Below are 26,678 nucleotides of genomic sequence, written 5' to 3'. Positions count from 1 at the left end.
GCACTTTGAATATAGCCTTTTTTTGTCCTGTGGTGAGGGGCCCTCTCCCCCTGGGAGGTGTGAGAATTCTCCCACCGAGGTCCGCTGCGTGTTGTAAGAGGCAACTAAAGTGGAGGGAGAATGAGAAATTAAATTGGGAGACACAGAACTGGAGTAGTAGTGGAACTGAGCAAGTGTGTGGATAAGAGAGTACTCGGTTGGTTTGGACACATGGGGAGGATGGATGAGGAGCGAATGTTGAAGAGGATCTACAGAGTAGAAGTCAATGGAAGGAGACCAAGAGGAAAGCCGCGATTGACGTGGATGGATAGTGTTATGAGTGCACTGCAGGAAAGAGGTCTAAATATCGTGATGGGAATGAGTGGAGAGGTGTTGTAAAAGGATAGTGGGGTGCTTAGACACGTTCTAAGGGATAGGCAGGGCAACTGTATGATGCACCAGGGGTAAACCAGTGAAAGCTGTCGGGCCTTGCTGTTGAACAGAAGAGTGTGTTGTGTCACCCTGACCCGAGTGACATGCCCGTGTGTCCCGTTTCATCTGGAGGTATGAAAGCATGACCAACTTGGTTGCTGAGGTGCTTAACTTGTTTGGTGTTTGGGCATTTGGGTTGACCATGGTCCCAAAATTTTTGTGTGTGTTTTTGCTACTTTTTCCTTTTTTTCCCCCCAATTTTCTTTGTTTTTGTATGTGTTTGTCTTGCTGTCCGTCACCCCTCTCTATGACCAGGGTAGATGAATAGAATTTAACCTCGCAAACACCGGGTGGCAGTAAAGCGTTTTGGAGTTTGGATGTCAACAAAAAGTAAAACAAAGAAGAATTCACCAGGCGTAAGCAACATTTTCATTTCTGGTGCTAACAACCAACGACAGTGTTTGAACTAAGTTTGTTGTCCATTTTTCCGTGGGACTTCTATTTTATCGAAAAAATGTTGAAAGATTTGATAAGAGAGCGACTCGTCGCTGCTGCTGACGAGATTTTTGGACTTTTTGAAAAAAATATCGCTTCGTACGAAGAGGAAATCAGCCGACAAAGACGACAACTGGAAGCGGTTTGCAAGAATCAGATTGTCATCCATCTCGAAGGTCTGCTCAAAAATGTACCTTCTAACTTTGTATTGGGGTCTGTTACCGAGCGCAAGTATTTTTTTTATCCACAATCAGGTGTGAGGAAACGAGGAGCTTCAACGTTTAAACGTTACGCTTTTCTCATCCTTTTAAAAGTCGTCTGTAACGATGCATAGGCTATCAATTTTCCCCCTAATATACATGTCTGTGTGTAGGCATGGTACCACTAATTTTGACCCGGGGTCTGACCACCTAAAATAACGCAGCACAGTATCGCTCAATATAGCTATCCCCAAAAACATTTTAGGCATCCTTAACCATATGTTCCCATTGTGATTTGATTCTATGTCCCCCGAGACACATACGTTATTACATTTTATAACCTTAAAACGGGTCCCGAGACTCTAACATATTATAAGGGATAGAAACACTCACCGGCCACTATATAAGGTTTTGAGACCATCATGCCAATATGGACCAAAGCTCTCTCAGGAATGCTTTCAGCACCTTGTTGAATCTATGCCACAAAGAATTGAGGCAGTTCTGAAGACAAAAGGGGGTCCAAGCCGTTATTAGCATGGTGTACCTAAAAAAGTTACCGGTGATTGTGTATAAATATACATATATAATTTTTCTTTTTAAAATGTTCGTGTCTTATCAGTTTTCGTTTGCCCGATATTATTTGAAATGGGGTTTTTGTTCTCTAGATATCAAGCCCCTGCAAAATCGCCAGGATGAACATCCATTTGAAGTTCAGAGTCAGAGCTCAAGTTTGCTGCAAAATAATCCTCATCTGGACATCGTCAAAGTGGAACAAAAAGAATCGAAGCCTCCCTACGTAAAAAAAGAAGAAGAGGAGTTTGATTTTAGCAAGTGTCCACCAACTGGCGTCTATCTGGAGATAAAAGAAGACAAAGATATCCCACCCGAGTGCTCACAGCTTATTTGTGACAGTCCAAGTGACGACAAGTCGGAAAGCCCCCCACCAGATGAAGACTTAGCTCCCCTGTCAGACAGCAATGGCGAAAACAACAGCGCCCCCTGCGAACAAGACCCTGAACAGTTGGAAAGCTCCAAAAAGAAAACAACTCCCAGCAAAAACTCACCAAAATTTGGCAAAGTGGACGCCACCTGCTCAGATTGTGGTGCAAGCTTTGTCAAAAAGCATTTTCCGGATCGTAAAGGAAAAGATGAATACGACCGCTGCCGGGTTTGTCGTAAAGAATCGGACAAACGTTGCCCTTTTTGCGGGAAAGCATTTTCTCGCAAGTGTCATTTGACCTTACACATGAGAACACACACAGGGGAAAAACCCTTTGCTTGCTCCATTTGCAGAAAAGAATTTCCTCAAAAATCCGATTTGACCAAACACATAAGAACGCACACGGGGGAAAAACCCTTTTTTTGCTCCGTTTGCAGAAAAGCATTTTCCCAAAAGTCTTATTTGATCCCACACATGAGAGCGCACACGGGGGAGAAACCCTTTTCTTGCTCACTCTGTCGAAAAGCTTTTTCTCAAAGGTCCGTTTTGATCAAACACATGAGAACGCACACAGGGGAAAAACCCTTTTCCTGCTCTGGATGTGAAAAGGCATTTTCTCAAAAATGTGCTTTGGAAAATCACATGAGGATCCACACAGGAGAAAAACTTTTTGCCTGTTCGGTTTGTGGAAAAGCATTTTCTCAAAAGCCTGGTTTGACCATGCACATGACAACACACACGGGCGAGAAACCTTTTTCTTGCTCATTTTGCAGTCAAGCTTTCACAAGCAAATTTTGTATGGAAATGCACATGATAACACACATGGGAGAAAATCCCTATCGGTGCTTTGTTTGTGGGGAAACGTTTACTCAAAAATTAAATGTGGTTAAACACATCAAAGCTCACAAAAGGGAAAATTCTCTGTGTTGTTTAGATTGTGGTCAGGATTTGACAAATAATTCTGATCTGTTTCAACACTTAAGAGTACACATCGGAGAAAGGAAAGCCTGATTTGTTCAGTTTGTGGACGAAATGTTACATTTTTTCAAAAAATGTCATCGGGTGTGAAGACTGTACCGTACATAAAGCATATCAGCCCATACCATGAATTGATATAGGTGCAAACTAGAAATTTAAACTAATGTCAAGATCTTTAAACTCAAAGCAAGAAGTTCAAGCTAATGTCAAGCAACCATAAGACCATAGTGGTAACAGTTGTATGGGAAAATTACTGTTAAGTGGATGTTGGGCAACTTGAAAAGAACAAAAAACTGTCAATTTGGCTGGCAACCGAAAGATGTCCAAACCCCAAAATTCCGAGAATGGCTGATAACTCGAAAAATGTGCAAAGCAGAAGACTGCAGTTGTGGTTTCCTGTTGTACTTTATGCCTGAGAAAAGGTATAAAAACCTTGCTTCAGACAGACTATTGCTAAGATTGTCGTCCATCTGTGTCCAGAATATATCCTACCAATAAAAAACTTCTCGAGAAGCAGTTGATCTCCAGCCTCTGATTTTACTGAGATTCTCCTCACCTGAAATTCACAGGTAAAGGACAACAGAAAGAAACTGCCAGCCTTCTTCAGGTGTAATGAACAGTGTTCGTCAATCAGAAATCTTAGAATTTAGCTGTAAGACGTGTCCCGGAGAGATGCATGACCTTCATGTTTTGGGAGTTTCTCTGGTCCAATACAGATGATTCTTATCTCCTGGATCATTATCAAGCTCCAACACAGTTGATATTTTGTATCACGTGAGTTGGTCAAGAGAAACCTCCAAAACATGCAGCGCATGCGGCTCTAGTGGACCAAGTTGGCAACCCCTGCTATCGAGTAATTTAGTTCGATGTAGTAACTCTTACTAATGACTTTTTAAAGTAACGTGCCCAACACTGATCATCAACATAAATTAGACTAGATGACTGGTCATCAAATTGAAATTAAAAAAATAATCAGGGTTACTGTGTATATATGTATCACGGCAAATGTATAATAAATAAGTAATTACAATTATTCTACAACTCTGGTGTATCCTCTATTAATTTTATCACTCACCAAACTTAGGATGAGTCTAGTAGCTTTTGTTCCCTCTTCCTAACAACATAAGTGCTACGTGTTTTTATTATTGCTTTTATTGTTTGGAGATGTAAGGTTATAAAATGTTCTGTGGGTAATGACAACTTTTTGGATGTTTACAAGATCATGCATGGACTTGCTCCCTCCTATTTTTCAGATTTAATTTTCCCCTATTTTCTGGTCCGAAGCCTTTGCTCTGGAAATGCTGGTCTACTAGTGATCCCAAAAGCCGAGAAGAGATCTGCAGGTTCAAGGGCCTTCTCCACCTGGGCCCTGGTGCTTTGGAATGCTCTGTTCCCGGAGATTCGATCTGCAAACTCAGTGGAACTGTTTAAATCTAGGCTTAAAACACACTTCTATTATATAATTTATGGATGACATATATTTCATGTTGACAATATCGGTGTATTATTTGTTATTGCAACCTCCTTCGCAGCCTTGTCATCCTGGAAGGGGGCGTGCGGTCCCTTCTCAAGGTTCCTTCATTTTCCTCATGTTGAGGTTTTTGAGTTTTTCCTTGCCCTCATGTAGGTTTTAGATCAGGGGATGGTGTAATAATAGTTTGCAATAATCTGTGGTCTGTGCAGCCCTTTGAGACTCCTTGTGATAAAGGGCTTTACAAATAAACATGAATTGACTTGAATGTATAAAGTTTGCCATTCAGAAATCATGGAGTTAATTTTGTTTGATGCAGAAAGATGTCAACTGTAGAACATGTCGAGTAAGGGAACACGGAATACGGGAACGGGTATACTGTATTTACATTTAGATGAACAAGCTTCAAATCACCTTAAATTATTAATGAGTTGAAATCAAGCTATCATTGTTTTGTCCCTATCAATATTTGATATTGATTATGAGTCCTTAATCACAAGAAGTCTTAAAGGACTGCACAGACCACCATTACAACATCACCCGATCTGAAACCTACACGGGGGCAAGGAAAAACTCAAAAAACTTGAGGAAAACATTGGGAAAATTAAGAAACCTTAAACCACCTTAAATTAGGAATGATTTTAACTCAATTGGCTGTGGGAAGCTCTGCCCTCTGAAATTTGATCTGCAACCTGAGTGGAACTGTTTGAATCTAGGCTTAAAACACACTTATATTCTCTATTTTATGAATGACCTATATTTCATACCGACAATGTCTGTGTATTGCAGCATCAATTACAGCCTGGTCATCCTGGAAGAGGGATTACCTCACGAGCGGTCTCTTCGCAAGCTTTCTTTTGTTTACGTTTTTCATTGCACTCATGTCGGTTTTAGATCAGGGGATGGTGTAATAATGGTCTCTTATAGTGTGTTGTCTTTTCAGCCGTTTGAGACTTGTTGAGAATAATGGCTATACAAATAAACACGACTTGACTCGACTTGATATTCCCTCAAAGAATAAAAGAGGGCAGTATAAAAACACGGGCTTTAAATGTCAACTGCGTGAACACAGTGAGGAAGACTTCACCGGAAGTGAGCACATTTTCGTGTTCGGTGCTCCAACTTACGACAGTTTGAAGTAGAGTAGTACTCTATTCAGTACTCTTATTTTCTGTTCGACCGTGGAGGATTTTCAAAAGTGAAAATGTTGAAACAGTTGATAAGAGAACGACTCATCGCTGCTGCGGACGAAATTTTCGGACTGTTTGAGAAAACGATCGCTACGTACGAGGAGGAAATTGACCGACAAGGACGAAACCTTGAAGCAGTTCGCAAAGATCAAACAGTCGTCAAGCTCAAAGGTCTGTTTATAAACCTCCCTCTTATCTTTGTATTGTTGACCGTTGATTGTAGGTTTATGCGCAAGTATCTCTTTAAAATCCGTTTTTTAGAACCGTGTCATGCACATAATGTCTTAACGTCGCTACAGTGTTATGTTTTCAAAAATAGGCCATACAAAATCATTTGTATCCCGTTGCTGATGAATATTTTTCCCCTCTAAGATTCGACCTGCAACTTCTTTGCAATTGTTTATATCTAGACCTAAAACGCACGTATATTTAATAGCTTAAGAATGATGTGGACTTTAGGAAACTGTTAACTGGTCATAACCTATATTTCGTGTTGATGATGTGGTGTATTAGTAGTCTGTACAGCATTTTGAGACTTCTTGTGATTGTGGGCTATACAAATAAACATGATTCGACTTATTGGTACATAGGCTGCCAAGTGCCCCCCCTAATATATGCCCGAATTTATTTGAGTTTTTTGGTTTGAACAATTTTATTGACACTATTAACAGCAAATTAACAATGTGAGCTTTGAACAATTTTTCTCAACAATTTTAACAGCAATTAAGCATATTCACAATTTCGTTATATCTGACAATATGACGTTTTAACATTTTTTCCGACATTTTTAGTAGAACAAGCTCTTTTATTTTCAACTCAAACCATAACTCAAGATTTGGGTGCGTGTTATTTACGAGGGCTAGGGTAACACGTGTAGCTGTACGATTTCTCAGTCGAAGATATCACTGACCGCAATCGCAAAACATTGAATGAAACCACACCTTTCAACAAGACTCCTACGGTCCAGTGGCGAGTTCTGATTTTGGGGGGTGCTGAGCACCCAGAGAGACATATCTCTCTCCCTTTCCACTAAAAAACACATACAAACATCTTTCAGTCATTACAATTTTAGTTCAGTCATTAATATGCTATAAATAATGCACCCCAATGTTGTCAAACACAAGTTTTTTTATTGCCAAGAAAATAAGCATTAATAATACTTTTACCCCCAAGTATCAGTATCTCACACACCACTGCCCAGCAATACTGAGGTCCAACTCATCTCTAAAGAGTGGGATAACGCTTTACACAGAAAGACAACAGCAACCAGATGATGAACGTGCTGTATCTGAGTCAGATCAGAAGGCTTCCCATGCTACTTGTAACTATGGAATCCAGGACTACGTCTTTCATATGGGAGAGCAAACTCTAAAAAAGTGGGCTGGAAAGGGATAGATGCAACCAGCCTGTACTTACCCAAGACACACCACGGGAAGTGGTGCCTTTACTACTTTAGCGGTTAAGGGATCATAAACCAGGAACAACTTGCACCACAATGTCATTCATGCGCAGGCATGAAATGTGCGGGGCGACTGTATAGCCCAGTGTTTTTCAACCTTTTTTGACCCAGGGCACATTGTTTTACATTGGAAAATTTTTGCGGCACACCACTAACCAAAAATGTTGTAAAATGACACTGAACAGTATGCTTAATTACAATATAATTTATAATACCCCCTGTTCTTACAGCACAGACACTTGACAATGATATATTTGCAGAAAATGATTCATAAATGTTTTATAATAAATTTTAAAAAGTGACATTGGATAATTTCTCACGGCACACCTGACGATCTCTCTTGGCACACTAATGTGCCGCGGCACAGTGGTTGAAAATCACTGGTATAGCCAACCAGGATGCGGGATGAAAACCCGGAAAGTAACGAAACCCCGATAAGTGATGCAGCAAGGGATTCAATTCAAATAATATAAATGACTTATCATGACAGCAAGAATTTAACAACATTTGTCTTTAACAATGCATCGTTTGAACCTATAAACACATGTGTTTTACTCAAATAAATACCGTGTTTACTGTATTTTTTTTTTTTAATTACCATATTTTACCAGCTCGTATTATCTTAACTGTGTCTTTGTCCTTTAGACATCCTATCCATGCATCACCCTCATGAAGATCCCCCTGGAGAAAATGTTCAGAATTTAAGTTTGGAGCCAAAGAATTTTCCGCTGCCCATAGTCGAAGTGAAAGAAAAAGAGTCAACACTTCCCCGTGTTAAAACAGAAGAAGAGGAGTCAGATGTCGGCATGTCGTCTCCGACTGGCGTCGATGCAGGAATTAAAGACGATGAAGACAACCTGCCTGAGTGCTCACAGCTCCATCGTGAACCGATGGACTCTGCACCGTGTTTGCGTCCTTTAGAGATCCAGGAATTGTTAAACCGCCATGATGAAGATCCCCGTGGGGACCAAGTTCAGAGTTTGAGCTTGGAGCCCAAGAATCTTTTGCTGCCCATCGTCAAAGTGAAAGAAAAGGAGTCAACACCACTTCCCCATGTTAAAACAGAAGAAGAAGAGTTTGATGTCGGCATGTCTTCTCCGACTGGCGTCTCTGCAGGAATTAAAGACGACGAGGACAACCTGCCCGAGATTTCACAGCTCCATTGTGAACCGATGGACTCTGCACCGTGTTCGCGTCCTCTAGATGTCCAGGATGTGTTAAACCGCCATGATGAAGATCCATCTGCGGACCAAGGTTGGAGCTCGGGTCTGGAGCAAAAAAATCCTCAGTTGCCCATCATCAAAGTGGAAGAAAAAGAACTGCAGCTTTATCATGTTAAAGAAGAAGAGAAGTTCGATGACAGCAAGTGGCCGCCAACTGGCGTCTTTACGGAGATTAAACACTACGAGGACGATCCACCCGAGTGCCCACAGCTCCTCGATGAAAGTCCAAGTAGCGACATGTCTGAAGGACGCCCACCAAATGAAGAGAACAGTATAAACTGCAAATGGAACCTTCAACAGTTGGAAAGCTCTGAAAAGAAAACAACTCCCGGTAATAACTCCCCATATTGCTGCAAAAAGAATGAATGCGGCTGGTTTTGTCGCAAAAAATTGGAAAAATGTTGCTCAGTTTGCGGAAAATCATTTTCTCGCAAGTTTCATTTTCTCAATCACATGAGAACGCACACGGGAGAAAAACCCTTTTCTTGTTCTGTTTGTGGAAAAGCATTTACTCAAAAGGTTCATTTGATCAAACATATGAGTACGCATACAGGGGATAAACCTGTTTCTTGTTCTGTTTGTGGAAAAGGATGTTCTCATAACTCTGATTTGATCAAACACATGAGAACACATACGGGTGAAAAACCCTTTTCTTGCTCTGTTTGCAGAAAAGTATTTTCTGTACAGTCTCATTTGATTGTACACATGAGAATGCACACAGGGGAAAAACCATTTGCTTGCTCTGTTTGCAGAAAAGTATTTCCTCAAAATTCCGATTTGACCAAACATATGAGGACCCATACAGGGGAAAAACCCTATTCTTGCTTAGTTTGCGGAAAAGCATTTGCACAAAAGCCTTATTTGATTCCACACATGAGAACGCACACTGGGGAAAAACCATTTTCCTGCTTTCTTTGCAGAAAAGCATTTTCTCTAAGGTGGTTATTGACCAGACACATGACAACGCACACTGGGGGAAAACATTTTTCTTGCTCTGATAGTGAAAAGACATTTTCTCAAAAAGCTTATTTGCAAAAACACATGAGAATCCACACAAGAGAAAAACGATTTTCTTGTTCTGTCTGTGGAAAAGCTTTTTCTCAAAAGGATGGTTTGAACAGACACATGACAACACACACAGGCGAAAAACGATTTCCTTGCTCATTCTGCAGTCAGGGCTTCACAAGTAAATTTAGTATGGAAATGCATATGATAACACACATGGAAGAAAATCCCTACAGATGCTTCGTTTGTGGGGAAAAGTTTACTCAAAAATTCAATGTTGTTAAACACATAAGAGCTCACAAAGGGGAACATCCTGTGAGTTGTTTGGACTGTGGTCAGGATTTAACGAATAATTCCGATCTGTTCCAACACTTGAGAGTACACATCCAAGAAAGAAAGGCCTAAGTATACCTGTCTATTGAAATAAGTGCTCACATTCTTAAACGTTTGAAATTGTTTTAGTTGTTGTAGTTGTACTGTGAAGAATTCACAGTACTTATTTGTGTGATGTAGAAAGAAGTGTACTGTGGATAGGAACATGTTGGGCAAAGAAACAGATACTGCTACGTTTATAGTTTAATACTCTCGTATTAAAGAGAGAAGACATCGATGAATTTTGAGCTTGCAAGGAGAACATAATCGTGTACAACTAGATATGTAATTATCCATCCTGTTTTTAAGGTCCAACATTGTGTCCTCTCATTTTATCAAAATTCCTAGGTTACTAAAAGCGCATCAACCATAAAGGGTTTAAAATATGGTCTGCATTTATATAACACTTTTCAAGTCAATGAAGACTTCCCAAAGTGTTGTACAATGTGCTTCACACTTTTCCCAAAATTGAAGAACAGCAGCATGATTGGCATACTGTGACAAAAATCAAAACCATGCAAAAGTGTTTAATAACAGTTAAAACAATGAACAATAGTGAGCAATAAAAGCCTAAACAACTCAAACCTGGCATAAGCATCAAAATAAAGGAACATAATAAGAAAATAGTTCCAATGGTAGATATTATTTGTACTATTTTTTAGGTGTTATTTTTACTTTTTTTGAAAAACAAGGAAAAAAAGTACAGTCAAATTTGAAAAATAAGGTAAAATATCTATTTATAAAAACTAAACCTAAATCAAAAGTTTTAAATAAATTACTCTGATTAACTCATGAGCCACGGTGACCACAAATGAAAAACTATATTCTGTTAATGTAGGCCTCATGCTAATTTTAACCTTGAACAAATAACATATGTGAAACTAATTTTTAAACATTGTCGATAGACGGTGTAGCTTAAAATTTTTTAATGAAATAAGTGTGCCTCGGCTTAAAAAAAAATGGGAGATGTTAAAATGGAACCACATTCATCATTGTAAGATTTCGAATAAACATATATTATTTGTCTTATTGTAGGAATAATTGTAATTACTTATTTATCATACATTTGTCGTGATCACAATATATATTTGCTGTGTTATGAACTCCATATTTAGCGTTTTCAGTTAAGGTGTGACTTCCAAACCCAGCGCATGTTGATAAGCATGCACCCGCCTAACAAGGATGTTGACGAACCTTCTTTTTTAAGCTCACATTGCAACCTTTGAGCCCTCTTCTGACGATGTCAACGGGCCTCTGTGTCGAACCGCGATGTTGTAACATTTAATCTGGGGTCTTGCGCCTATAAAAGGTCTGTCCAAATAAACCATTAAGAGAAATGCTGCATTGCTGCCCAGAGAGAAAGGCTGACAGTATTTCTCCTACGTGAAAACCTAAATTTGTGTATCTGTCTCCTTGTTTGGTGATTTTTACAAAATCCTTTTGGATGAACCTGACACTTATCAAATGCATTAAAGTGAACATAAAATAGTCATAACTATATAGAGCACCAAGAATGTTCTCCCGTGTCTGCGTGGGTTTCCTCTGGGCACTCCGGTTTCCTCCTACCTTCAAAAAACATGCTTATTGGGTTAATTTGACAGACCGAATTGTCCCTTGGTGTGAATGAGTTGTCTGTCACTGTGTGCCCTGCGAATGGCTGGCAACCAGTTCAGGGTGTCCCCTACTTACTGCCCAGAGATTGTTTGTTGTTGTAGTTTGGAGACATGAGGTTACAAACTGTGCTCCTTCATGTATACTGTTTACTTGTTGGGTGTTTGGAATGGAATGAATACAATTTGCCAATCAGACATTTTGGAGTTTGTGTGTGATGGATTTAAACTGTAAATATGTTATTCTACTGTTGCATTATCTTCTTTGCATACTGTGTGCCTTTCTTACTTGTGTTTGAAGAAGGAGGAAACAGGATGACACCTTATCTACGGCGAGATAAGGGACCTCTCTGACCGCAGGCTCACCTAGTTTCGTTTACTATAGATAACATGTTATCGTATAAACAGGTCTCAACTGTTTGTTTTGTCACTCCCCCTTCCTTTAGCAGAAGAGACCTTATGTAAATTAGGGCCTTCCGAACACAATAAAAAGGCAAGGTGCATAAGAATATTTTAGAGTGTCCAGAAGTCTACATTATGTAGACTATGCCCATTTCTCCTTGCAAGTAAGTTTAAACTCACGTTTTCTGTGTCTTTTTTGTATATAGGTTTTGTTACATCTGTTGGGTTGAACCTGACAGTGTGATGCGGAGAAAAGTGCACTGTATGAGAGAAAATGTTGAGCAATGAAACACACAAATAAATGGAAACGTTAAAATTACAACAAGTTGCTTCAAATCACCTTAAATGATAAATTATTGTATCCAGAGTTGTTGTAATTGTTTGCCCCAATGTTGCTCTGTTTGCGGAAAAGTATTTTCACACAAGTCACATTTGATCATACACATAAGAACGCACACAGGGGAAAAACATATTCTTGCTCTGTTTGTGGCAAAGCCTTTTCCACACAGACTAATAAGGGAAGACACGTGCGAACACACACAGTGGAAGTCAAGTCACATTTATTTATATAGCCCTTAATCACAAAAATGTCTCAAAGGACTGCACAGGATTACAATTACAAAATTACACAATTACCTGATAAAAAAACATTTTTTTGCTCGGTTTGCAATAAAATCGTTTTCACGAAAAAACGCTTTGGGAGCTTACATGAGAATGCTCACGGAAGTAAAAACCTTTTTCTTGTTCTGTTTGCGGAAAAGCTTTCCTTCAAAAAACTCATTTGATCAAACACATGATAACGCACACAGGCAAAAAACGATTTTCTTGCACAGTTTGCTATCAAGCCTTCAGGAGTAAATTTGGTATGGAATTCCTTATGATGACACACATGGAAACTCCTTTTCGGTGTTTTCTTTGTGTGGAAATGTTCAATAAAAAGTTAGACGTGATGAAACACATGAACTCTCACAAAGGGGGGAATTCTTTGAGTTGTTTGTATTGTAGTCAGGATTTAACGAATGATTCAGATCTTTTTCAACACTTTATAGTACACAATAGAGAAAGGAGGGCCTGGATTATCCAAAATGAATGTTAATGCCTTTAAATGTCTTTTTATTTAATTCATTTAATTGTTTTTCAGAGACAGGATATTATAAAGCGTGCCCCTTGCTGGTGCTGGTGACTCGGGTGTTTGGAATAAATAAAAAGTTTCTCAATCAGAAACCATGGGAGTTATTTGTGCAATGCAGAGAGAAGTGAACTATGGAACACGCTGAGCAAGAAGCATACAGAAAGCTTATACATTAAAAGAAAGTGGCCTTGAATCACTTTAAGTTATGAATGTTTTGAACACAAGACTGGATTCATAATTGAAATTAAACTTGGACAGTATTTTATTGTTTGACTTTCAGTAGTAAAATCAAGCCCCGCAACCCTAATAATGATAAGCGGTACAGCTAATGAGAGAGATGAGAGTAAAATCCAGAACACGGGGAGCAGTGTTGCGTCAAGACCACTAAATGTCAAATAATTATTTCGACGAAGAAGAAACATTACCGGAAGTTAACAAATCAGTGAACCATTAGCTCCGTTCATTGTTCTTGTTGGGCGTCAATTTTTGTTTAACGCGAAAATGTTAAAACAGTTGGTAAGAGAACGACTCATCGCTGCTGCTGACGAAATTTTTGGGCTTTTTGAAGAAAGGATCGCTTCTTACGAGGAGGAAATCGGACGACAACGACGACAGCTGGAAGCGGGTTTCAAGAGTCAAATTGTTTTCCGGCTCGAAGGTCTGCTCACATCACCTTAGATTTTGAATCATCGATTATTGTTCGCAATTCATGACAACATTGTGTGCGTGCAGGCATCTCTTTTTAGAATCTGCTTTTAAGAACCGCATCATGACGTCACATAAAGGAACGTTTTGCTGCTTAACCCCAAATGTAATACCAGTCCACCGTGTTTTAACGTTGTCTTCTTTTAGCTAGCTTTTAAAAACATACAAAACCAACTGCATCAACTTCTGAAGGCCCCCTTAATAGTGTTACTTGAAAAGGTTCAGGCTGTACCAAGTCATACATACTGTGTTTGTGTGTCCTGCAGACACTCAGCCACTATGTCGCCCAGATGAAGATCCCCCCGAATACCAAGGTCTAAGCTCAAGTTTGGAGCAGAAGAGTCCTCAACCGCCCATCGTCAAAGTGGAACAAAAAGAGCCCGAGCTTCCAAACGTTAAAGCAGAAGAAGATGAGCGTGACGTCAGTCTTTTCCCACTGACTGGCAGCCCTGTGGAGAGTGAAAATAATGACGACCAACCACCCGAGTGCTCACAGCGCCATCGGGAGAGTCACGAAGGACCCTCGCCAGATGTAGACCTGGCTCCCCTGTCAGACAGCGATGACAAAGAGAGCAGTGCAAACTGTGATCGAGAAATGGAACAGTTGGAAAGCTTAGAACAGAAAACAGCTCCTGGAGGGAACTTGCAAAAAAGTGACAAACGTGGCGTCACCTGCTCAGTTTGTGGTATCGTTTTTATGAAAAAACATTTTCGCCATCATACAGGAAGTGAAAAACACGAGTGTTGCGGTGTTTGCCGCAAACGTTTGCCCCAGCGTTGCTCTGTTTGCGGAAAAGCGTTTTCTCACCAGTCTCATTTGATCAAACACATGAGAACGCACACTGGTGAGAAACCCTTTTCATGTTCTGTTTGCAGAAAAGATTTTTCTCAAAAATCCCATTTGATCCCACACCTGAGAACGCACACAGGGGAAAAACCCTTTTCTTGCGCTTTTTGCAGGAAGGCATTTTCTCAACGGTCCATTTTAATCAAACACACAAGGACGCATACAGGGGAAAAACCATTTTCTTGCTCTGTTTGCAGAAAAGAGTTTTCTTTAAAATCTGTTTTGATCAAACACATGAGGACACACACAGGGGAAAAACCCTTCTCTTGCTCTGTTTGTGGCAAAGCCTTTTCCCGACAGACCAACATGACAAGACACATGACAATGCACACAGGGGAAAAACCCTTCTCTTGCTCTTTTTGCAGAAAAGCATTTTCTTTAAAGTATATTTTGATCGAGCACATGAGAAAGCATACAGGGGAAAAACCATTTTCTTGCTCTGTTTGCAGAAAAGCATTTTCTCAAAAGTCCGTTTTGATTAAACACATGGGAACGCACACAGGGGAAAAACCTTTTTCTTGCTCTGTTTGTGGAAAAGCCTTTGGCCGACAGACCAATTTGACAAGACACCTGAGAACGCACACGGGCGAAAAGCGATTTTCCTGCTCATTTTGCAATCAAGCCTTCGCAAACAAAAGGGATATGGAAATGCACATAATAACACACATGGAAGAAAAACGATATAGGTGCTTCGTTTGTGGAGAAAGGTTTACTCAAAAGTTAAATGTGGTCAAACACATAAAAGCTCACGAAGGAGAACATTCTTTGAGTTGCTTGGACTGTGGTCAGGATTTGACGAATAATTCTGATCTGTTGCAACACTTAACTGTACACATAGAAGAAAGGAAAGCCTTAATTGCCCCGTCTGTGGGAAAAAAAAATCATGTAAAAGTCTGATAAGGTTTGATCCATGACAATACATAGAGAGAAAAAACATGTTCCTTGCGCTGTGTTGATGGCTCGGACAATTATTCAACTCTGCCCTGGCACATGAAGATATACTCAAGTGGTTACTAAGAACATTGTCGTAAAAGTCGTACGTTTTGTTTCTTATTTAAATACATATTGTGTTACTGTTGCTTGTACAGTCTTTTGAATATTCAAAAAAGACCATTGTGGGTTATTGTGTGAGCATGATCATATCCAGATGCTAATTATTGTCTGCATCGAGTTCATTTAAAAAACATATTGTGTCTTTAAAGAAAGTGGTTTCGGAAGCAGGAACTCTTTGTAGTTGAGCAGCGATTTTTTTTTTACAAGAAAAGCTCAAATTAAAAAAAATCCACGCTTCTCATGTATCCTTTCAAAAACCTGCTACACATAATAAGATCACGAAACAAAAACCATGAAAATCAATGAATCAGTGATAAATCAATCCATGTTTTTGCATCAGTTGCACTTACATGAAAGGGACAGTGTGTATTATTTGGCTGATAGGTGTCGCTGTATTGTGTCGTGCAACCGAAAAGGACAAGGAAGAATACAGACTACGGTGACTCAAAGTGACCGGAACGCAACATTTTTTCTCCTGATTTATTGCTCAGCCTTTTGCAAAGAAATAATAACAATGAGGGGGTAACGAGGAAAAGGACAAAAAATAATAGACAAGGGATAAAAGCAGAGATAAAAAGTAAAGGGAAAAAAAGCAAATGTTTTTTTTTTCTGTACTGGTAGAAGTAGGATGGCCGAATTTCTCTATTTACGAGTATTCTAAAACATGTCCATTTACATCATAGTTCATGTACATTTGCTTATTTTTTTGATTCAATGTTTGTTTATAATAGGATTTTACTAATAGGGGCCTTTAATAATACACACTTTTCCTTTAATCTTTCATATTAAGACAGGGACCTTAAACTATTATCCTGCAGCCTGGAAATGGCCGCAAGTTTGAGGGCTTTGTTTGCATTAGAAAATAAAACAAATTCAGGAAACATTATCTTGTTTGTTGTGTACATAAAACAGGTTTTTCTTTAAATATTTGATATCCTGTTTAGAGACACGAGATTATGAATTTCTGTATGCCCTTTCATGGTTACTGACGTCTCAATGCGTTTTTGTGTTCTAATGAAAACCAGAGAAAATGTTGCAGATTATATAAAAAAAGAACAATTATATGATAGTTAAGGTATTTTTGCCTAGTCCTCAAAGTTTTTTTCTTACCGAATAAAAGTTTTTTGTACCACCAGGAGGCACTAAATATCACACACTGTCCTTTTAAGTTATAAATTCTTCAAACCCTCAGTTCATGTTCAAAGCCCCAGTGTATAATATTTGACCACTAGATGGTAGTGTACTGTCTAATGTAAACAAATACCAGAGCCACAGAGCACAGCGTTGTAGCAAATTGCCAGACTATCATGACAGTGACCTATGCTTTTTCATAAAAAAAATAACACTAGTAAGATAATTCTGTATTTTTCCCTGGTTCTCAAATCAATGTTTTTTACTGAATCAAATTTTTGTACCACTAGGAGGCTATATATTAAACACTCATCTCATCTCATCAGCTACACCGCTTATCCTCAGTAGGGTCGCGGGGGTGCTGGTTCCCATCCTAGCAATCATCGGGCAGTGGGCAGGGGACACCCTGAATTGGTTGCCAGCCAATCGCAGGGCACACGGGGACAGACAACTCACTCGCTCATTCACACCTAGGGACAATTTGGACCGGCCAATTCACCTGGAATGCATGTTTTTGGAATGTGGGAGGAAACCGGAGTGCCTGGAGGAAACCCACGCAAGCACGGGGAGAGCATACAAACTCCGCACAGGAAGTCTGGAGCTGGATTTGAACCCACGCAGGAGGTTCCCAAGACATGAACTGTGCCGCACATGCGCTAACCACTGCGCCGCCGTGCTGCCCTATATTAAACACTGTTCCTTTAAATTATAAATTCTTTGAACTCTTGATTCATATTTAAAGCCCCAGAGTGTAATATTTGATCACTACATGGCAGTGTATTGTCTAATGCGGACAGAAACCAGTGCCAATCATCACTGCGTAGGAGCAAGATGTCAGGGAAACATGGCGGCGACCTTAGGTAGGGATTCCACTATGTGAAATAAACACACATTTATTTACCTACGATAGTTTATGAAAATATTTTTGGAATGAAAGTTCAGGTATTTTTTTCCTAGTATTCAAATCAATGTGCTTTTTTAATGAATGGGAGTTTATAGTACCACTAGGAGGCTCTTAATATTACACATTCTCCCCTAAAACCTTATATCGACCGCCTTTCATTGGCCTACACCAAAGAACACAAGGTGGCAGTAAACCGTCCTGGCCTTTAGATGTCAACCACTAATAGTAGATCGAATAAGAAATCACCGTACCTTAGCAACTTGCTAACTCTTTATTGCTAGAATACAAAACAGAGCTCGAATTACGCGTTTTATCCGTCGAACTTAATTCAACGCAAAAAAATGTTGAAACAGTTGGTAAGGGAGCGACTCATTGCTGTTGCCGACGAAATTTTCGGACTTTTTGAGGAAAGGATCGCTTCTTACGAGGAGGAAATCGGACGACAACGACAACAGCTGGAAGCGAGTTTCAAGAGTCAAATTGTCATCAGGCCTGAAGGTCTGCTCCCATTTACAAACTTGAGTTATTTTTGTCATATTGAGTACTTGTCAGGCCGTTATTTATAATATTGTGCGAAAATGTTTCTTTTGAAAATCATCTATCAACAACGGTTGTCATGGCGCCGCTCAAAGGAACGTTCTGCTGCGTTAAACCTCAAAATTAAAACTAGAAAGTTTTGTGTTTATTTGCATGGCCCTATAATTACAAGAAGTCTCAAAGTTCCCTCCTGCATTCCAAAAAACATCCATGCCAGGTCCAAGTTGTCGCTAGGTGTGAATGAGCGAGTGAGATTTCTTTCTCTGTGTGCCCTGCGACTGGCTGGCAACCAGTTCAGAGTGTCCCCTGTCCACTGCCCGAAGATAGCTAGGATGGGCTCCAGCACCCCGCGACCCTACTAAGGATAAGCGGTGTGATAATGGATGGATGGAATCTCAACTGTGTTTGTGCCCCACAGATACCCAGCCCCTGCAAAATGGACATAATGAAGACCCCCCTGATGACCAAAGTTGGTGCTCAAGTTTGGAACAGAAGAAACCTCTGCTGCCCATCTTCAAAGTGGAAGAAAAAGAGCTGCAGCCCCCTTGTGTTAAAACAGAAGAAGTGTGTGATTTCAGCTTGTTCCCACTGACTGATAACCCTGTGGAAATTGAAAATGATGTCCTACCGAAGTGCTCACAGCTCCATTTTGACAGTCCAAGTGAGGACATGTCTGTAGCACCCCCGCGAAATGAAGACCTAGCTCCCCGTTCAGACAGCATTCACGTAAAGAGGAAAGCAAACTGCAAACAAGATCAAAAAAGCTCCAAAAGAAAAACAACTCCTGGGAAGAACCCCCACAAAGTTGGCAAACAGGTCATCACCTGCTCAGTTTGTGGTGTAAGCTTTGCGCCAAAAACTATTTTTAATCCTATGGATAAAGATAAACGCGACTGCTGCCAGGATTGTTATAAAACTTTGGCGCAATGTTGCTCCATTTGCGGGATAACATTTTCTCGCAAGTCACATTTGAACGCACACATGAGAACACACACCGGGGAAAAACCATTTTCCTGCTCTGTTTGCCGAAAAGAATTTTCTCAAAAGTCAAATTTGATCTCACACTTGAGAACTCACACAGGGGAAAAACCTTTTTGTTGCTCTGTTTGCAGAAAGGCATTTTCTCAAAAGTCGGTTTTGACTAAACACATGACAATGCACACAGGGGAAAAACCTTTTGCTTGCCTGGTTTGCGAAAAAGCCTTTTCTCTCAAGCTTTACTTGATCCTACACATGAGAACACACACAGGAGAAAAACCCTATGCTTGCTCTGTTTGCAGGAAGGCATTCTCTCAAAAATCAGTTTTGACCAAGCATATGAGAACTCACACAGGTGAAAAACCCTTTTCTTGCTCCTTTTGTGGGAAAGGATTTTCTCAAAAAATTCCTTTGGACAATCACATGAGGACGCACACGGGGGAAAACCACCTTTCTTGAAATTAAAATGGTATCTTTTTTTTGTTTTTTAACTAAATATATTTTTACTTTACTGATGGCAAATGTTTAGAGCATCAAATACAGGAATAACATTTTTTTCTCTCGAAATTAATTCAAGAAGCATGTTTTTATTTGTTTGTAATGCGTAAGAGCATTTAAACAAATTCACAAAGGCTCATGTTGTGTTCTTTTCAAAAAAAAAATATTTTCTGTTGTGTGTAGAGTTTAAAACACAAGATTATGAAGCGTGCTTCCTCCTGGGTGTAACAAATAAAGGTTATTTCATTCATTTCCCAGCTGATTGTCCTCAAAAGGGCTGAACGACTGCCCAAGCCCAGTGGGCATGGGATACCTTGGACTGATTTCTAGTCAGTTTTACAGCACATAGAGACAAACAACCATTCAATCACACATTTCATTCCCCGGGACTATTTGTAGGGGAAAATGCAGGTTCGATAATCTTTTAAGTCTTCTCTTACGTGATTTAATCAAGTACACGGAGGCTTGCCATGAGGAGGAGCTCTTTATTTCGTCATCCCAAAGAACTCAGAGAACTCCAGACACAACAATGCTTTTATAGCTTCAATTTGAGTACAACCCAAGAGGCGGCGGAGATCTGACGTAACAACAAGAAAGATGCTGTCATACCCTTATTAGGACATGTTGTTCGCCTCAGTTTGCTCAGAGAGTCCTTGCAGGTCCCAAGGACCTTCCCGAAATGATGTCAACATTCTCTCACAACTGTAAGCAAGTCTTTCTACATTTCTTTCTAAATGTATGCAACTCTATTCTACAAATGCAAGTCTATTTTCCACAACATATTCAGACTTGCTAATCCACCCGCCGTGCATGTGATTGGAATGTGGGAGGTAACCAGAGTGAACCCACTCAGGGGAGTCCATGCATACTCCAAACGGGGAGGCGAGTTAATGAAATTGAACCTGGAACCTCTGAGCTGTGAGACCAGTCGGCCACTGAGCCACCTGAATAAAGGTTGTAGATCAGAAATTACGGAATTTGTTAGCTCAGAGACTGCCCTAAGTTAAAATATTAATTCAAAGTTTGTTAATGACAAAAATAGTGCATCGTAACAATGGTGCAATGAAAAGATTTGCGATAACATTTAGTTGCTACACACAAAACAAAAAAGTTATAGGGAACATATTTTCACAGTTTCGTGTAATAGCATTTAGCAGCAACAGAAAAAAACAAAGTCAATTACCTTTTTTTGTGGATTTTCCCGTGTTAAATTTTTAGTGTTTGACTGCTTCATGCCATATTTTTTGTTATTGGTGCAATGTTCAATAAAAATATGATTACAAATAAGATACTTTAAAGCACTGGTTCTCAACTAGTCTGACATGAGGACCCACCATTCCACCCAAATCAAGAATAAATGTCCCCTTCTCAAATCTATCCAAGGAAATGATGGTGCCGTTTGAAACCAAGTTATTAGACTGTATTCACCCCTTTTTCAAAAAACGAAAATGACCAACACAAAAATGACTTTAAGTACCGTATATATGCCTACATCGCATATAAGCGACGCCTTAAAACTACTCTAAAATAGCCACATACTAAAAGATTTTTTTTTTATGAGTAAAGTATGATGATGATTTTATTTTGTAGTTAATAAATATTAATATCATGGGCGGTCTACAACACTATTTCACTTGGGTTTTTTGAATGTAGTAATGATTCAACTTGTTAGATCATATTTATGGATATTGTGAGCTCAAGAAATTAAAAAAAAATCTCTATTATTATCTGTATGTCATGTTGCCAATATCTGTGTAATTTTTGTACAGCCCTTTGAGACTTCTTGTGATTAATGGCTACTGTATACAAATAAACATGACTTGTCTTTTATTTAGGCAGTCACACTTTCGAAAGGTGACAGTTCTTGTTTATTGTTCAGTCCCTATAAACAGCTTTGCCTGGGGTGCCTTGTTCAAACTGAAGAAAAACAAGGACTTTTACAAGAAAGTTATGGATGCTTTCATTTAAAAGAAGCGGCACGTTGACTTTGTTTTCTTGGCCCAAACATTTCACAGAAACCGTATCCAACAAACCAGTGTAAGCAATCCTGAAATTAGAGCGCCAAAGTCCAAGGCGTTAGCTTTAAATACAGTGGAACCTCGGTTTTTGAACGCCTCTCAGTTCATACAGATCAGTTCTCGACCAAAATATTCGAGAAATTCTTGCTTCGCTTTTCGTTCAAAAAATCGGAGTTCGAACGCCGGTACGCTAGGGTGCGATGCTGAGCGGCGTACGGGTGTAGATTGCCCCCACCCCTCGTGAAGAACTGTTATGACGTGCGCGCACTTCTTTTCGCTTTCGCTTTTAATATCGGTGAACGGAATGTTAGCCCTTAATTATGCCTCCGAAGAAGGTCGGTGCAAGCAGCAAAGTTGCTACAGAGAGTAGTGCGTACAACTATTGCATTTAAGAAAGAAATAATAGCAAAATATGAAGAAGGTGTGCGAGTTTCCGATCTTGCTATACATACAGCATGGCTTCTGCTGAGCACCACAAAGGTAAGAAATCCTATTCATAATTCTTTTCTTTATCCTTTAACCGCTCACCACTTTTTTGGGGAGACCCGGGTGCTAAATGACGTATAAACGACCTGATTTGTTTATTTTTACACAGTCATGTTAGCGTAATCTTACGTACGAAAGATTGCGCTAACGCGAACGTACGATTAGCCTGGGTTAGCTTCATGTTTACGTTCATGGTAAACATTTAGGGTGTTGGAACGGATTAAAACGATTTTATATTACTTTTAATGGGAAAAACGATTTTCGGTGATCGAACAAATCGGTTTTTGAACAGGGTTCTGGAACGGATTATGGTCGAGAACCGAGGTTCCACTGTATTTAAAAGAAGCAGCACGTTGACTTCGTTTTCTTGGCCCAAACAATTCACAGAAACCGTATCCAACAAACCAGAGTAAGCAATCCTGAAACTAGAGCGCCAAAGTCCAAGGCGTTAGCTTAAAATAACTTAAACTTTTTTTTTAATTAACTGAGTTCACTCTTCTATCCGAGGACTTTCATTGACTTTATACTAAAAAGACAAGAGGGGGCAGTAAAGAGTCTTGGGTCTGAGATTTAGTCTCAAACCACAACCAAGAAGAAAAACGGAAGTCAGCAGATTGTAGTATATCCGACTGCTGCAACGCACAGCAGAGTTTGAAGAACAATTGTTATTCTTTTGGCCAAGGAACTTTTTTTTCCAACGCGAAAATGTTGAAACAGTATGTAAGGGAGCGGCTCATCGCAGCTGCAGACGAAATTTTTGGACAATTTGAAAAAACGATCGCTTCGTATGAAGAGGAACTCGCCCGTCAAAGACATCAACTGGAAGCGGTTTGCAAGCGTCAACTTGTCATCAGACTCGAAGGTCTGTTCACAACATAGCCTTATAACTCTGTATTAGTCAGTTTTTAATTGTAATATTAATTATTGTGTGATAGTATCTTTTTGAAATCCGCTATGAACACTCCTCTTGTGTTAGGGCCGCCAACGACCATTTTGGATTTGAAATGCATACAGGGTTGGGTAGGGTTACTTTAACTAGATTACTTTCGATTACTTTTGGATTACTCCAATACCAAATATCCTAATAAAAGACAAAAGAAACTAAATATGAATAAAATGATGACTCGCAACACGTGGTAAGCTTTCTCTCCTGGCTTTGATCTCTTTGATCTCCGGCAAAACTAACATAAAATGCGACAGAAACAAAATGAAAATAAATCCAAACAGCTTGTCAACATCATTTTTGCCGTTCCATGTATTCCGTTACTCCCCAAATCCTGCACAAAATTTAGTAATTTTATTCATATTTAGTTTATTTAGTCTTTTATTAGCATATTTGGTATTGGAGTAATCCAAAAGTAATTGAAAGTAATCAAGTTAAAGTAACCCTACCCAACCCTGGGAATTTGTAGTTAATTAACCAAATAGTGTACGGAAAACAAGATGTTTTCCTCTACAATATAAAACACCCAAATTAAATTTGTTAAGTCAATTCATTTTATTTGTATAGCCCTTAATTACAAAGAGTCAAAGGGCTGCAGAGGTTATTGCAAACCACAAACTATTATTACACCATCCCCTGGTCTAAAATCTACATGAGGGCAAGGAAAAACTCAAAAACCTCAACATGAGGAGAATGAAGAAACCTTGAGAAGGGACTGCACATGTGGCAATCCTCCTTCTAGGATGACCAGGCTGCAATGGATGTTGCAATAACTCATAATACACAGATATTGTCAACAAAAAAAACAGTTTATTCATATGCTATGGAGTAGAAGTGTGTTTAAAGCTTAACATTAAACATTAAGCTTAGATTTGTGGTGTTAGGTTCGGTTTCGCCTATAACGACAAGATTATGAAACACTAACTACTACTACTCATATTGCCATTTTGCCCACAACAAAAATAGAAAAAACAATATTTTCATCGATATTAAAGCCTTGCCAGGTAACTAAGAAATTAGAAAGAATTGGATATGGTAGTGATTTGTAGTGTATTTCACAGCTGATTTAGGACACGGGTCGCCACCGACTCCCTGACAGAGAGGGTGTTACCTAAAAACCAACACAAGAGGAGGGTTAGGCTAGGTGTCATGACTTCACACAACATGTTGTTGAAGGCAAAATAGAAAACAAGCCCACATTTTTAACGTTGCGCCTGCCACCTATTCAGGTCCCTTGAAAGGGATCCAAAAGACCATTTTTTCCAATTTGGCACAGAACGTGTAGTGTTCCTCCACAAGATCATGCAGATATGTTCCAAAATATTTGACGCACCATGGATCTCGAGGAACATTTTTCAAAGTCTAGTTTGAGCTCTTATCCCCTAGAACTGTAACGTCAACGAATGAGGACGAGAACCAAAACAATGGCGCGCTCTGTTGAAAAACAGACTCGATTGTAGTGATCAACGAATACATAGCGCTAATTCCAGCTTGGAGTCATTGGAACTTTGCTTATTGTGGGGGACTTCTGACTGTTTTCTCTGATGCCCTTGCTTTTGATCATTTCCAGCTTAGTCCAGTAAGTCTACAGTACCTGCCATCTTGCACAGCGTGCGTTCCTTTTTTGTCTTTGCCTCCTCATAGGTATGATTGTGACTTTCCCTCCTTATTTTTGCAGCATGTTTTGCAATTAATATAATATTTTCCAGATAGCTCCTAGTGTGCGGGCTCCTGAAGGCTTCCAGTTTAGTTTGTTCTAGCTTAATCCCTTTAGCAGTCAGCTAGCTGGCCTTCCTGCCGTGCTCATTGTTTTTTCTCCCGGCTGGGTCCATGTTTGCTGCTGGCAGTTTTGTCGATGGTGCACGGTTATCCTGGCTGCTTACTGCATGTATTCGGTCAGCCAGCCTCCCGTTTTTCCGCCGATCGGTCCCGGTTAGCCGTTCTTAGGAGCCGGCTAGCTTGCCTGTGTGTTTTTTTGCCAGTTCGCCTTATTTTGGCTGCTCGCCATTTGGTGTACCATTAATGCGCCCACCTGCGACACAAAGACTAGATTTACTACAAAAACTACCAAATTTGGCTTTAGATACTTGAAACCTTTTTGACTAGTTAACATGTAAACCAATAGGGTGACTGGCTTGCTAGGGTGCTGGTGTGCTTCACATGACGTCAGAGCTCCGGAAGTGAAAGACGGGACAGGCTGTTTTCAAAATCATTATCTTGGAAAATATTCAGAATGAACCAAGGACATATATTTAGATAATATGCAAAAAAACGTACTATTTTGCCAAATTTTGATGCTTTAGAACAGGGGTGTCAAACTCATTTTAACTCGGGGGGCCACACGAAAGAACAAACATTCTGTCGGGGGCCGGACGCATAGATTAAAGAGAAAGAAAAAGAGAGATAAGAAATAAGAGAAAGAGGGAGGGAAAAGGAGAGAGGGCGGTACAAAGAAAGAGATAGAGGGAGAAAGCGTAAGAAACAAATGAGATAAAAAGAGAAGTCGTGAGAGAGGGGGAAAGAAAGGGAGCGGGAGAAAGAAATCCAAAGAGAAATAGAAAGACAGAAAGAGAGAAAAGAGAAAATAAAGCGTGAAGGGTAGGAAGAGAGAAAGAGAAAAGGAAAAAAGGAAGTTAGAGCAAAAGAAGTTAAAAAGACACATAGAAAGAGACAAAGAGAAACAAAGCAAGAGAAAAAGAGAGACACAGAGAGTGAAAGACAGATAGTGGGAGAAAAGGGGTGGAAGAGAGAGAGAGAGAGAGAGAGAGAGAGAGAGAGAAATACAAGCACAGTGTCTTTGTTCGAAACACCTTTCTTTGGCAACATCAGGTTGACATATTTCAACCTGCAGCTCGTTTTTCTCTTGCGCTTCTCTGCGTGTTGTCTCGCGGGCCAGATTCAATCCATTAGCGGGCCAAATCTGGCCCGCGGGCCGCCTGTTTGACACCTGTACCTTAGAATATGGTTCTGTTTAAAAGTAAACAAAACTAACTATTGGTGCAAGGGCTGCGAAAGCACCCCTGACATGTTTGTATCATTTTTAAAGGTTCACACTGTACAAGCTCTTAATTTTCTGATGGCATTTGAATCTGTCCTTTAGATATTCAGCCCACGCTAAATCGCAAAGAAGCTCCCTTTGAAGAGCAAGGTTGGAGCTCAAGTTTGGAGCAAAAGAAACCCCAGTTGCCTATTGTCAAAGTAGAAGAGCTACAAGTTCCCCACCTTAAGACGGAAGAAGAGGAGCGTGACGTCAGCTTGTTCCCACTGCCTGGCAGCCACGTGGAGAATGAAAATGACGACAACCAATCCAAATTCTCTCAGCTTAACGATGAAAGTCCAAGTGGCAACAGGTATGTAGGAAGTCATCCTGATAGAGACTTGGATCCCCTGTCTGACAGCAATGACAAAGAGAGCAGTGCCAACTGCGAATGGAAACCTGAAAATGTGGAAAGCTCCAAAAAGAACACAACTCCTGGCGATAACTCTCCAAAACATAGCAAACGAGATGCCACCTGCTCCGTTTGCGGTATAAGCTTTGTTAAAAGACATTTTATGAAACGTATGGGGAAAGATAAACTTGACTGCTGCGGGGTTTGTCGTAAACGTTTGCCCCAGCGTTGCTCCGTTTGCGGAAAAGCGTTTTCCCACAAGTGTCATTTGATCATGCACATGAGAACGCACACTTGAGAA

General features: G+C 39.9%; 3 protein-coding genes across 4 annotated transcripts; all 3 read left to right on the top strand.

Moving 5' to 3' along the window:
- Positions 1–696: 696 nt before the first annotated feature.
- LOC148366293 (uncharacterized) lies at positions 697–11,875 on the top strand. Its single transcript, XM_088335268.1, has 4 exons — positions 697–1,082; positions 1,772–3,054; positions 5,643–5,856; positions 7,790–11,875. The coding sequence occupies exons 1-4, from the start codon at positions 926–928 to the stop codon at positions 9,775–9,777; spliced, it is 3,642 nt and encodes a 1,213-aa protein (XP_088191394.1). The 5' UTR covers positions 697–925; the 3' UTR covers positions 9,778–11,875.
- A 1,414-nt stretch (positions 11,876–13,289) lies between these two features.
- On the top strand, positions 13,290–19,788 carry LOC148366292 (uncharacterized). 2 transcript variants are annotated; one of them, XM_088336724.1, is made up of 3 exons: positions 13,290–13,546; positions 13,860–14,758; positions 19,047–19,788. In XM_088336724.1, exons 1-3 carry the CDS (start codon positions 13,390–13,392, stop codon positions 19,500–19,502), a joined length of 1,512 nt encoding a protein of 503 aa, XP_088192850.1. In that variant the 5' UTR covers positions 13,290–13,389; the 3' UTR covers positions 19,503–19,788. The 2 variants fall into 2 exon arrangements, with proteins under 2 accessions (XP_088192850.1, XP_088192849.1); XM_088336723.1 differs by lacking the exon at positions 19,047–19,788 and having other exon boundaries at positions 13,860–15,730.
- Positions 19,789–22,614: 2,826 nt separating this feature from the next.
- Positions 22,615–26,675, top strand: LOC148366291 (uncharacterized). The gene is made up of 2 exons (XM_088336773.1): positions 22,615–22,907; positions 26,089–26,675. Exons 1-2 carry the CDS (start codon positions 22,751–22,753, stop codon positions 26,673–26,675), a joined length of 744 nt encoding a protein of 247 aa, XP_088192899.1. The 5' UTR covers positions 22,615–22,750.
- Positions 26,676–26,678: the final 3 nt, after the last annotated feature.

The sequence above is a fragment of the Urocampus carinirostris genome, chromosome 5, assembly GCF_059441175.1.
Source record: "Urocampus carinirostris isolate Australia breed hairy pipefish chromosome 5, RoL_Ucar_1.0, whole genome shotgun sequence".
In the NCBI taxonomy this organism is placed as follows: Eukaryota; Metazoa; Chordata; class Actinopteri; order Syngnathiformes; family Syngnathidae; genus Urocampus; species Urocampus carinirostris.
The sequence above is the reverse complement of the archived record's forward strand: the minus strand, read 5'-3'. Positions and strand labels throughout refer to the sequence as shown.